We start from the raw sequence: 13,494 nt of genomic DNA, 5'->3' as shown, positions 1-13,494 counted from the left end.
TTATCTTTACATGAATGTGGTTCTTCCTCTGCGCCAATGCCCAGTCCGGTGCCCAGTGAGTTTCAGAGATAGTCAGAATATGAATGTCATCTGTTACAAGCAAGTTATTGACTTCATGGACCATGTTATTAGGCTACATATATTAATATGGGCTATTGTTCTTGATTGTTTTTAATGCTTCACTGGGAAGCTTATCAGAGGTAGACTTACTCATGTTAATTACATTGGAGCTGATAGGGCAGGGTGAGCTGCATAACGTGGTCTTCCTACTATTGCACACCGCCTCAGTGCTAACAGTGTAACTCTGGTTTATAGGCTCATGATTACTGCTTACAGCTGTAGGATAAACAGATGTATTCGGTGCAATTAGGGGTACATAAATTCATTTAATTACATTGTGTTTGCCAATGCCCCTAAGATCATGTACATTTGATGCAGCATTGTCCTTGATGATCTTTTTGGCCTTCCTGTGACATCGGGTGCTGTAGGTGTCCTGGAAGCCAGGTAGTTTGCCCCAGGTGATGTGTTGGGCAGACCGCACCACCCTCTGGAGAGCCCTGTGTTTGCAGGCGGTGGAGTTGCCATACTAGGCGGTCATACAGCCCGACAGGATGCTCTCAATTGTGCATCTGTAAAAGTTTGTGAGGGTTTTAGGTGCCAAGCCAAATTTCTTCAGCCTCCTGAGGGTGGACCATTTCAGCTTGTCAGTGATGTGTACGCCGAGGAACTTGAAGCATTCCACCTTCTCCACTGCGGTCTCATCAATGTGGATAGGGGAGTGCTCCCTCTGCTGTTTCCTAAAGTCCACGATCATCTCCTTTTTGTTGATGCTGAGTGAGAGGTCATTTTCTTGGCACAACACTCCCAGAGCCCTCATCTCCTCCTTGGAGGCTGTCTCGTCATTGTTGGTAATCAAGCCTACTACTGTTGTGTCATCTGCAAACTTGATGGAGTTGGAGGTGTGTGTGGCCACGCAGTCATGGGTGAACAGTGAGTACAGGAGGGGGCTGAGCATGCACCCTTGTGGGGCCCCAGTGTTAAGGATTAGTGAAGTGGAGGTGTTGTTTCCTACCTTCACCACCTGGAGGCGGCCCATCAGGAAGTCCAGGACCCAGTTGCACAGGGCGGGGTTCAGACCCAGGGCCTCGAGCTTAATGATGAGCTTGGAGGGTACTATGGTATTGAATGCTGAGCTATCGTCAATGAACAACATTTTACATAGGTATATTCCTCTTGTCCAGATGGGATAGGGCAGTGTGCAGTGAGATGGCGATTGCATCGTCTATAGATCTATTTGGCGGTAAGCAAATTGAAGTGGGTCTAGGTTGTTAGGTAAGGTACAGGTGATATGATCTTTGACTAGCCTCTCAAAGCACTTCATGATGACAGAAGTGAGTGCTACGGGGCGATAGTCATTTAGCTCAGTAACCTCTGCTTTCTTGTGTACAGGAACAATTGTGGCCACCTTGAAGCATGTGGGGACTGCAGACTGGGATAGGGAGAGATTGAAAATGACCAGCCAGCTGGTCTGCGTATGCTCTGAGGACGTGGATAGGGATGTCGTATGGGCCGGCACCCTTGCTAGGGTTAACACGCTTAAATGTCTTACTCACGTCGGCTATGGAGAAAGAGAGTCCAGGGTCCTTGGAATCAGGCCAGTCACCTTGGTTAAATGTGATGGTTTGCGCTTTCAGTTTTGCGTGAACCCTGCCAAATACCCACGGTTTCTGGTTAGGGTAGGTTTTAATAGTCACAGTGGGTACAACATCTACTATACACTTCCTGATAAACTCAGTCACCGTATCAGTATATTCGTCAATGTTATTCTCAGAGTCTATGCCAGTCCGAGTGATCAAAACAATATTGAAGTGTGGATTCCGATTGGTCAGACCTGCGTTGAATAGTCCTTAGCACAGGTACTTCCTGTTTGAGTTTCTGCCTATAGGAAGGGAGGAGCAAAATGGAGTTGTGATCAGATTTGCCGAAGGGAGGGCGGGGGAGGGCCTTGTAGGCATCCCACAAGTTGGAGTAGCAGTGGTCGAGTGTTTTACTGTAGCAGCGCGAGTACTGCAGTCAATATGTTGATAGGACTTTGGTAGCATTTTCCTCAAATTTGCTTTGTTAAAATCCCCAACTACAATAATTGCAGCCTCAGGATATGTGGTTTCCAGTTTGGGGCCATCGTGGTATCGGCTTGAGGGGGAATATACATGGCTGTGACTATAACCGAAGATAAATCTCTTGGGAGGTAACACGGTCGGCATTTGATTGTGAGGTATTCTAGGTCGGGTGAACAAAAATGACTTGAGTCCCTGTATGTTATCACAATAACACCATGAGTAGTTAATCATGAAACATACACCCCCTTGCTTCTTCTTCTCAGAGAGATATGTCTGCGCGATAAACTGAGAAACCAACTGGCTGTATGGACTCAGACAGTATATCCCGAGAGAGCCATGTTTCCGTGAAACAGTATGTTACAATCCCTGATGTCTCTCAGGAAGGAAATTCTCGCCCTCAGCTCTTCAACTTTATTATCCAGAGACTGAACATTAGCGAGTAATATACTCGGATGTGGTGGGTGTTGTGCGCACCTCCCGGGTGGGACTAGAAGTCCATTATGAGCACCTCTTCTCCGCCGGCGATGTTTTGGGTCAGCCTCTGGAATCAGTTCAATTGTCCTGGGTGGTACGAACAAAGGAAAGTTGTATTCCTGGTCGTAATGCTGGTAATGCTGATGAGTTACCGCCCCTTTGATATCCAAAGTTCTTTCCGGGCTGTATGTAATAACACAAAAACATTTCTGGCCTAATAATGTAAGAAATATTACATAAAAAAACGAAATACTGCAAAGTTGCTTAGGTGCTAGAGGCTCGTATGCCCTCTCTATCGACGCCAGATCCTTGACAATACCAGACCAGATCCATGACATTCTCCTTGTATCGTCACTGAGGCAGCCTACTGTCATGACATTGGCCTGGGGGTAGGTTTATGACAGTCATAAATACCTCTTCCTCCCTTTTTCCTCTCTCAACCCGACTGCTGTTACATTTGCAAAACCCTTGGTTAACATAGTGATTCTGGGAACATCAGAAGGTGGGGGGAAATTAACTATATAAATTGAACATATGCGGTGGTACTTAATGAATATGATGTCAGTTCGGTTGTCATCTGAGACATTCTCATCAATGAAGATGACATAAACTCTACAGTGGAAAGTCTACACATCAGAGTTATCGGATTCACATGGAATTGTTGTTCAATTTAAATGTTTGAATATGAAATTATTTGTGATGGGATGAAATGTGATTTTAGCTTCTAAAATGTGAGATTTGGGTTTTCATAAGGTAGGGCTCTGCTCAATCAGTGGCCCACCCCTGTGAAGGGACATGGGCTATAAAACTTTTCAAACACGCCCTCCTCTAACCTTCCTATATAAAGCCTTGACGACAATATAACCATCTGTTCCAAGGATGTGAGGACAACGGTCTGATGTCAGAATGGTTCAGTTAATAACTACAGAACGAAGCCAACATCAGCGTGAGCTTTGGTTGCGAATGGTATGAACTTTGAACTCTTATTCACTTCAGAAGTGATACCTCCTAGCCGTTGAGTTAGCAACAGCAGCTGCAAATGCAGGTTAGGAAGGAACAGACAGAGTATCCCATCTACCACACAACAACGTTTCTACAACGTATCCAATTGACCACCAGAGACATTCTTCAAAGGACAAAGGACTTGGTTTGGCAACACGGCTTTCCATCTACCACCAACCTACTGAAGCGCAGCTCAGAGTAAATATTTATTGCATTTTCCTTTTCCAAATGGGCGGTAATTTAGAATGCATAAGATACTGTATTTACGATAGCACAGCTTCGCCCTTTGTTCCTCAGTCTTCACGCTCTTTCACTCAAACCCAGCACCTTTTCTTTTGTGTAACCAGCTGTCATATCTGTTCCGCCCGCTAGGGACGTTTTCCTTTATGACGTAATTTGTAATCAAATGATGATGTAATTATGTGTATGTGTATGTGTAATTCTGTGTGATTAGTTAGGTATTTAGAAAATAAATAATTAAACCCAATGTTGTATTGCTGATTCAAATTGTTAGCCAGGGTTCGTGCAGATAACCAGGAATTTACAACTTTCAGATGAGACTGAATTAAGATGACGATTAATATTGACTGCGATTGATGTAAAATATTAATATCTCTTTAAGAGTTTATTCTATAAACTCTTAAAGACAGAGTTAACTCTATAAATATTATTTCGTGGTGCCCCGACTCTCTAGTTAATTACATTTACATGATTAGCTCAATCAGGTCATATTAATTACGGAGAAATTATTTTATAGAATAGCATGTCATATCACTTAATCCGGCATAGCCAAAGACACTACACTACACACTTGAATTCACCCGGCGGACGCTACTCTGGCCAATTCCCTGTGCTCATACTTAACCAATTCTATCGACCCTTGATTAGATGAGAATTACCTCCAGACTATAGGGAAGGCCTACAACTGCAAGGGACATTACTCCCTCAATGAGTCTCATCTTATTGATTAATAGCATGAATATATGGACCCTGAGTGGAGACCCTCTTGACAGATGAACTAGATCACAGTTTAGTGAATGCACTCTCAAATGCAAATGCAGAAAGCTAGATGCTGCAAATCAGCAAGCCTCTATGGCGGGAGTGATGGGAGAGGAAGGAAGGGGTAGAAGGGAGTGAGGGAGGGATGGGGTGAAGAGGACAGGACACACTGAGGCGCGAAAGAGTTTCCTCTTCAATCCACTCAACTAGACGCTCAAGGGAGGCATTTGTTAGTGCTATGTGTTGTCGCTGAGAAGCATTAACCTACATGATTAGATGGTATTCACAGCCCCATGCATTATCATGTCATCAGATATGAGGGGAAACTGGAGAGGGAATGTGATGAATTGGCATTGAGTCATTAAAAAGAATGGGAAGGGAAAGTGCACATCGCTTTAGACCGCTCCCTCCCTATGTCATTCTTCAACACATAATCTTCCTAAATGATGATGATGCACGTAGATGATGATTTAAAGGTAAGTGTTCTGGTGGAGACAAATGATCCTTGACTAGTAATGTGGGTGCTGGTGATTGGGGAGTTTCTCCCTATGGTATCTACAGTAACCTATATAACTATAACAGGGCCCATTGGGGAAATCAAGTTGGTCATATTTTATTTAAAACCTGCAGCTGTCCGGTATTGTGGGGATGGGATTGGCACACCAGTTGAACAGGGCACGATTGGTGCGATTATCAAAAGGGGCGGATGTGTGTGTGTGTGCCTCCCCCTCCAGCTGCCTGCTGTCTAGCATGCATTAAACAGAACAGGTGCTTAGACAAGAAGTGTAAAGACTTCTGCTGAACAAATTTTGTTCATTGTTGCGTTAGAGGTCTGTATTTTCTACAACCTCCACCAGAGTCACCTCGTGGTAATGGAGGTCATACAATCAAATGGGGTTTATCTAACTAGCCTAGACACCACTCTGTCTGGGTCACCACTCAAACTGAATGCTCAGTGAATACTCAGCTTTCTCGACTGTCCTCATGAGGCCTAAGAGTACATGCTCAGTGATTTACAGTACCCCCAAAATAACCAGACCCCATTCCGATGTATAATCCGAAACACTCAAGTAATCAGGATCTTAAGCACTCCCAATAGCAATTGAATACGTGAGTTCCACCCTCACCTTCTTTCTGTGTCATTAGAGATGACAAGAGGACGACAAGGACCAGTTTGAAAGGTAAGACACACTGACACTGGTGCCCAGATCCACAATTGTTCTCTCTGGGTTCAGCTTTCCCCTCAAGACCTGCTGCCTGCATTCTTGCATTTGGGCGGATGGCAGCCATTACAGAGGAACTCAGGAGTAAGACATCCTGGTAATGAGGTCCTACTTCAGCTCCCCCTCCTCATCACTCACCATCATTTATGACTTCATGACACAGCGCTCTGGGGCCTGAACGGGAACAGGGCGTCGGCAGCAGTCAGAGGAGATACCCATGGGGTTCACTGACTCGCACACACACACACGCATACATGCATACTCACACACACATGCCCACACCACCTCATGAACACTCTCTAACCCTCACACAATCAAATTGTTATACACACACAAACGGGGTACTTTACCATGGTTTATATCTGAGTTATGTCCTTGGGGAATTGTTATTTCCAAAAGCAAGAAAAAAATGACTAACACAAAAAAATGTAATTCAGAAGAGTCTGTATGGTTATATATTCAGCATGGCAGTGAAGAAGATGTACAACTATTTCACTGCAAGAAGAACATTATGTTCATGATTGATCATTAACCAATAGAGGGCACTTGGCAGACATACGCTGAGGGATAAAAAAACAACACAACCTACATGGACGGAGTTTACTATGTAGTGTGTGTCAAGTTACCATTATCACTGCTAACCATAAGAGGAAAAACAGCACACACACACACACACACACACACACACACACACACACACACACACACACACACACACACACACACACACACACACACACACACACACACACACACACACACACACACACACACACACACACACTGCCGGCTGCTGAGAGAAAGGATGACTGAGGCTCTGATGGATTTAAGAGGGATGCGACAGCATACTGTGTCTGTTTTAAACCTGCTCTGGTAAATCTGAGTATCAAGTTGCTATTCTTATTCAGTGACAACTTTCAGTCCTTTATAATGGACATGGAGTCAGTCTGGGACATCCTTCCTATGACTTCTTAGTAAGTCATACATGGCCAGCCTTCCTAAATGATTTATAGCAGTGATGAATGCATTTAATAAATACAGAAGAATGTTTGTCTTATTTCTCAAAAATACAACTTTCTCACATACAAACCCAAAAAGGGCTTTTCATGACTATGGGTTTCTTATCTGCCTGCGGGTAGAGGCTGATATAATCAAACATAATGAGTGAGTTCAGCGAGAGCACTGTTCAGAGCAGCACTGTTCAGAGCAGAACTGTTCAGAGCAGGACTGTTCAGAGCGGCACTGTTCAGAGCGGCACTGTTCAGAGCGGGACTGCTCAGAGCAGGACTGTTCAGAGCAGGACTGTTCAGAGCGGCACTGTTCAGAGCGGCACTGTTCAGAGCGGCACTGTTCAGAGCAGCACTGTTCAGAGCAGGACTGTTCAGAGCGGCACTGTTCAGAGCAGCACTGTTCAGAGCAGGACTGTTCAGAGCGGCACTGTTCAGAGCGGCACTGTTCAGAGCAGGACTGTTCAGAGCAGGACTGTTCAGAGCGGGACTGTTCAGAGCGGCACTGTTCAGAGCGGGACTGTTCAGAGCGGCACTGTTCAGAGCGGCACTGTTCAGAGCGGGACTGTTCAGAGCGGCACTGTTCAGAGCGGGACTGTTCAGAGCGGCACTGTTCAGAGCGGGACTGTTCAGAGCGGCACTGTTCAGAGCGGGACTGTTCAGAGCGGCACTGTTCAGAGCGGCACTGTTCAGAGCGGGACTGTTCAGAGCGGCACTGTTCAGAGCGGCACTGTTCAGAGCAGGACTGTTCAGAGCAGGACTGTTCAGAGCAGGACTGTTCAGAGCGGCACTGTTCAGAGCGGCACTGTTCAGAGCGGCACTGTTCAGAGCAGGACTGTTCAGAGCGGCACTGTTCAGAGCGGCACTGTTCAGAGCGGGAATGTTCAGAGCAGCACTGTTCAGAGCAGGACTGTTCAGAGCAGCACTGTTCAGAGCAGCACTGTTCAGAGCAGGACTGTTCAGAGCGGCACTGTTCAGAGCAGCACTGTTCAGAGCAGGACTGTTCAGAGCAGGACTGTTCAGAGCAGGACTGTTCAGAGCGGCACTGTTCAGAGCGGCACTGTTCAGAGCGGCACTGTTCAGAGCAGGACTGTTCAGAGCGGCACTGTTCAGAGCGGCACTGTTCAGAGCGGGAATGTTCAGAGCAGCACTGTTCAGAGCAGGACTGTTCAGAGCAGCACTGTTCAGAGCAGCACTGTTCAGAGCAGGACTGTTCAGAGCAGGACTGTTCAGAGCGGCACTGTTCAGAGCAGCACTGTTCAGAGCAGGACTGTTCAGAGCGGCACTGTTCAGAGCAGCACTGTTCAGAGCAGGACTGTTCAGAGCGGCACTGTTCAGAGCGGCACTGTTCAGAGCAGCACTGTTCAGAGCAGGACTGTTCAGAGCGGCACTGTTCAGAGCGGCACTGTTCAGAGCGGCACTGTTCAGAGCGGCACTGTTCAGAGCGGCACTGTTCAGAGCGGCACTGTTCAGAGCAGGACTGTTCAGAGCAGGACTGTTCAGAGCGGCACTGTTCAGAGCGGCACTGTTCAGAGCGGCACTGTTCAGAGCAGCACTGTTCAGAGCAGGACTGTTCAGAGCAGGACTGTTCAGAGCAGCACTGTTCAGAGCAGGACTGTTCAGAGCGGGACTGTTCAGAGCGGGACTGTTCAGAGCGGGACTGTTCAGAGCGGCACTGTTCAGAGCGGCACTGTTCAGAGCGGGACTGTTCAGAGCGGGACTGTTCAGAGCGGCACTGTTCAGAGCGGGACTGTTCAGAGCGGCACTGTTCAGAGCGGCACTGTTCGGAGCGGGACTGTTCAGAGCGGCACTGTTCAGAGCGGCACTGTTCAGAGCGGCACTGTTCAGAGGCTAGAAGCCATTCCCTTCCTTTGGTGTCCCGCTATATTAGCATGCGCTACAGACATGTTTGGAACACAGTGCAGAATGATCCCCCACATCCCCTCTTAATTAAATTCAGCAGCAATACGGACCCAATGTTACCCTCTGATGGTCTTTCATCCTGCACCTCTATTGACCCTGGTCACATCCCCCCATCTTCACCCCTCTCCCTCTCTCTTTTCAGCGTATTATAAGCCCTTTCCAAAGCTCTTATAAGATTGCTTTACACAGAGATATTACATTTCAGATTATAATGTGCTGTGTCAAAGGTAATCTATTTCATGCTTAAACACTGCTTGGCCAAAAACTGTACAGACAGTGGTAGAGTGGCCTAGATACATTAGGGTCCGGTGACACAATAAGCACTCCCAATCTCTTACTACTCTCTAGTACTATGTTAAATCACTCATGTTTCACCCTGTGGCAGTGGTAAAATAAGAATTTATCTGTAATCAGACTGGGTTGTGAGTGTGTCTGTTTGTACCTGTGAAAAGGACATGTTTGAGACACACACACAGCTCCTTGCCCGCCCTACGCCACCCTGGCAAAAGGAAAGATGTCTGATAAGTGCAGGCCTTCTTTCCAAACGCTCCATTTCTCTAGCACCCTCTCCATCTGTTACCTTGCCTGTATTTACAGGGAACACATCTTTCTCTCATGCTGCCAAGGATGGAATATTACATTGCCCTCCTCAATATTAATTATGTTACCAGATGGCCTGATCCACAGCCATGACATTAGGCTTCCTCAGTGCCATATATGTTACTGCCTGGTGTAGCAGTTTACTGAAGGAATCCCAATTGTGGCTACAACAGCAGTATGGCACATTGAGCATAGACATAATTGGGGGGGAATAAACTCACGGGACTGTTCAGAACTCACCATAGACTTCTGGTCCTGGAGAAGGTCTTGTCGACACTAGACAGAGAAAGAACAAAGAGAGATATCAGATCAGGCTTCTTGTCTCCCACCATCTTCACTGGTCTGGTTTAATCAATGGGTTCCACTGAGTGTCAAGTCATACCAGACTAAGGAAGAGTCTAGAACAATGCCATAACCATATGACTGACTCAGTTGGTAGAGCGTGGCGCTTGCAATGCCAGGATTGTGGGTTCCATTCCCATGTGGGACTAGTATGAAGATGTATGCACTCACTACTACACTCTGGTTAAGAGCATCTGCTAAATGACTCAAATGTAAACAGAGTTTCATCTAAAAAGGTGAAAGCATCAGGGATTTTGGCTGAGGACTAATTTGGCTGAAAATAATATCTACGACATTCACATGCCTGTAAAAATCATAATTTAGAACGAGAATTTAATCGTAGTCTGTATTTAAAACAGCATCAACCTCCATGAACCCATGGCACCAGATTAATGGGTCAATAATTTCATCTCCCTCTGCCTGACTACCAGCCGATGGGCACACTCTCAGGTTGAGGCTGGCACCATCTCCTAGGTGAGTAGGCAGTCTGGCTGAGGTGCCAGTCAGACAGTCAGAAACCATTGTCGTGCCCAAGATATGAGAAAAGCCACAGCGGATAGGATGACGAGAATCATAGAATTAGAAAATAGAATACTAGAATGGACATGAACCTTCTTATGATAGGATAAAGGTCAGCCATTTTGGTCAGGTGGTGGATCAACCATGGTTTTCCTGTGCTGTGATAAGATATTGTGTAAATCAATGAGTTTGAAGAATTTATCTGCACTGCATGTTTGCTAGCTAACTAGCCAGCCAGTTTTAGAGGAATTATTCAAATTAAATGCCAATATGCCAACAGAAAATGCAGTCAATCCACAGCCATACACTGGCTGAAATCAATTGATGATGGGACTTAGACAAGATTTAAATGCAACTAGTACTGATATTGTATCATATAATAGCACTCACATCTTTCCAAGAAAACATTGAGACATGCATGCCTAGCTTCCAATATGTTTTTTTTTACAATTCTGGTCTGTTTACATGTATTTTAGAGGCTATTCATACAGAAAATGTGTATAAACTGTATTTATAATGATATGACAATATTTTAGGTTGACAATAATTATATTACACAATTTCTGATATATCACATGCTTTTTATTTTCCTGCATAGGTAAAATCAGGATTTTGTCTCTACGGCCATTCATTCCAATTAGACTAGTTTGGATTTCTCCCTGGCCACAATGGCTGTCACCAACCCATTCTGAAACTTAAAGGGTATATGACATAGCCCCTCTAGTAATTTAATAGGATCTCTATGGATGAGATAGATAGAGAAACAGCCCATTTTATTCTCTTGGCCATTTTCCATGGAATTGTTTTTGGTGTTTGCACAGAGAGAGATTGTGGTTCAAATTCTGACTACATTTACCATGCTGCATACAAATCAAACCGGGCAAACGCTCTGCCTGGATCAATCACAGGAGCCGTCATGGAGTAAATGCTGAATAAATGCTTAATACGGTCAATCAATCAACTGCTAATCACCACTTATCCCTGCCCCCCTGAATCCTAAGCCAATCAAACAAATGTCTGTCATTCATAGGAAATCAAACTCAAACAAAAGCCATCCATCAGAAAGTATCAGAGAGAGAGAGAGAGAGATGAAATAAAAGGTACATGTAGCCTTCACACACCCCATCAACAGGAGATTAGTCTTTAGAACACAACAGGTATTCTAGGTTAATATAGGATGGCACAGCAGATTGAATATGCTTTTGTACCGAAGTCATACAATCTGCTGGGCATAACTAGCATACTGCTGCAGACCTCATCAATGCTGACTAGGTGACATTGGATGGATGACATTCATCTACCCTACCTTTCTCCCTCTCTTTTCATACAGGCCCTATCAGGTTGATGAATGAGACAAGCGACGGCCCCTGAAGCAGTTCAGATTTTCCAATGCATAGCCAGTGACCCAACGTGCATCCTAATAGCATACTTTAAGCTCAGCATGGTTTAATATTATCTCCCTTATCTAATCTATTCTGAGGGCATTTTCTACAATTTAAAGTGATCCATTCATGCCTTGTTTGACTTCTAGGGGATATTAGCAGCAGAGATTAGATGAATCCCTGTCCTGAGGACAGGACAGTGCAAAGGGATCACTGACGTTACTACTCCAACCAAGGAGCATGAATTGAGGAGCAAACTGAAGTCGACAGGATATTCATCAACACTTGGAGGACAATGAAATTAAATAAAAAGGCATCTTTATTGTTAAAAGTAGAACCAACACATTTTGGCTTCTGGCCTTCTTAAGGCTTTTAGGACAGGTCAGGCAGGAGGAGTGGTGAAACATGCTTTAGATGTATGGGTGCATCTTGCAGTAGAATGGCTGTGCCACTGGATGGCTCAGTAGAGCTGAAGGTTCAGTCTGGAACAGGAGTTTTTTTGCACATTAATTGGGGAGGATGGGCTCATAGTAATGGCTGGAACGGAATAAATTGAATGGTATCAAATACATCAACAACATGGTTTCTATGTGGTTGATACCATTCCATTCCAGCCATTATTATGAGCCGTCCTCCCCTCAGCAGCCTCCTGTGGTCTGTAGAGAAGAGTGATAGGTTCCCTCAGGACCTCCTCTTTGTCTCTACATGGCTGAAGATACAGTATGAGGAACTACAGCTAAGGAGATGAGGAACTACCTATAGACCGACTACCTGTTTTATAAGATAGGTAACGTGAAAAATGCAACATTTTGCTTAACAATCCAAAAACCAGAACCAACTGTTAAACTCTCTCGCAAGATGAATTTATAGTTGTGTTTATACAAACAAGTAGTCCCACCTCATTGTTACAGTATGACATTCTGCACAACTTGAAAGCTGTTGTAAGACAACAGGAAACGGCCATTCACGTTCTGCTTGTGTTTGACTGTTAGCAATAACAAATATCAGGCTGTCACTCAGGAGTCGCTCTCTGCTCCTCTTTCTGCTGACTGAGGGGAAATCTCTGTTTTGGTGTTAACGGTACACAGTGGAAAACACTCCTGCACAAAAACAATGTCACAACCAGGCGGCCAGCATAACAATAATAATAATAATAATAATAATACAGATCATGGTATCAAACCAACCATAAGAATATAAAACATGTATTTTTATCTTATCAAATAAATGTCAGTAACATAATTAGGAAGTTATATCTAAAGACTACTGAATCTAGGGGTTTGTCAAGGGAATCATACTGTCTTGCATGACGCCTTTATCTTTCGCCGTGGACCTATAGGCTATGTGTGTGTGTGTGTGTGTGTGTGTGTGTGTGTGTGTGTGTGTGTGTGTGTGTGTGTGTGTGTGTGTGTGTGTGTGTGTGTGTGTGTGTGTGTGTGTGTGTGTGTGTGTGTGTGTGTGTGTGTGTGTGAGTGCGTGCGTGCGTGCGTGCGTGTCAATATGCACTCTCATGTCTGACTGCTATATACACGGAAAAATATAAACACAACATACTATATTGTACAATGTTACAATAACACACACTTTTTGGGGGGGTTTCCTCTTAGAATGTACAATATTTATAAATTGCTTATATGGAAATAAAAAGTAGAAGGAAAATACATTTTTAGGTACAGTAACACAAAGATAGGAGCATTTCTGTCATTTAATATATGATAGTCAGCTATGCATACAAAAAGGACAATGTCACCTTTACCCTCTTTATGTTGGGATAGGGAGAGGAAAAGAAAAATCAAAAGATAATGAGACCCCCCCAACTCCTTCCCTCCTAGGGTTGTACTACTCCCTCCCTACCTATCTCCGTAGCTCCCTTATGTCCCAGGGTTGTACTACCCCATCTCCC

The 13,494-nt window shown here is 44.7% G+C and overlaps 1 protein-coding gene across 6 annotated transcripts in view; it reads right to left on the bottom strand.

Moving 5' to 3' along the window:
- Window positions 1-13,494, bottom strand: part of LOC118388456 (rap1 GTPase-activating protein 1-like) — a 171,633-nt gene that overhangs the window by 90,652 nt on the left and 67,487 nt on the right. For all 6 annotated transcript variants that reach the window (XM_052526766.1, XM_052526768.1, XM_052526762.1 and 3 more), the window contains exon 2: window positions 9,589-9,624. Coding sequence is in view for 5 of the 6 variants with exons in the window: in XM_052526768.1 (XP_052382728.1) it covers window positions 9,589-9,624 (36 nt within the window). In the remaining variant the exon portion in view is untranslated. The remainder of the gene's footprint in view (window positions 1-9,588; window positions 9,625-13,494) is intronic.

The sequence above is a fragment of the Oncorhynchus keta genome, chromosome 10 (assembly GCF_023373465.1).
Source record: "Oncorhynchus keta strain PuntledgeMale-10-30-2019 chromosome 10, Oket_V2, whole genome shotgun sequence".
Lineage (NCBI taxonomy): Eukaryota > Metazoa > Chordata > Actinopteri > Salmoniformes > Salmonidae > Oncorhynchus > Oncorhynchus keta.
The sequence above is the reverse complement of the archived record's forward strand: the minus strand, read 5'-3'. Positions and strand labels throughout refer to the sequence as shown.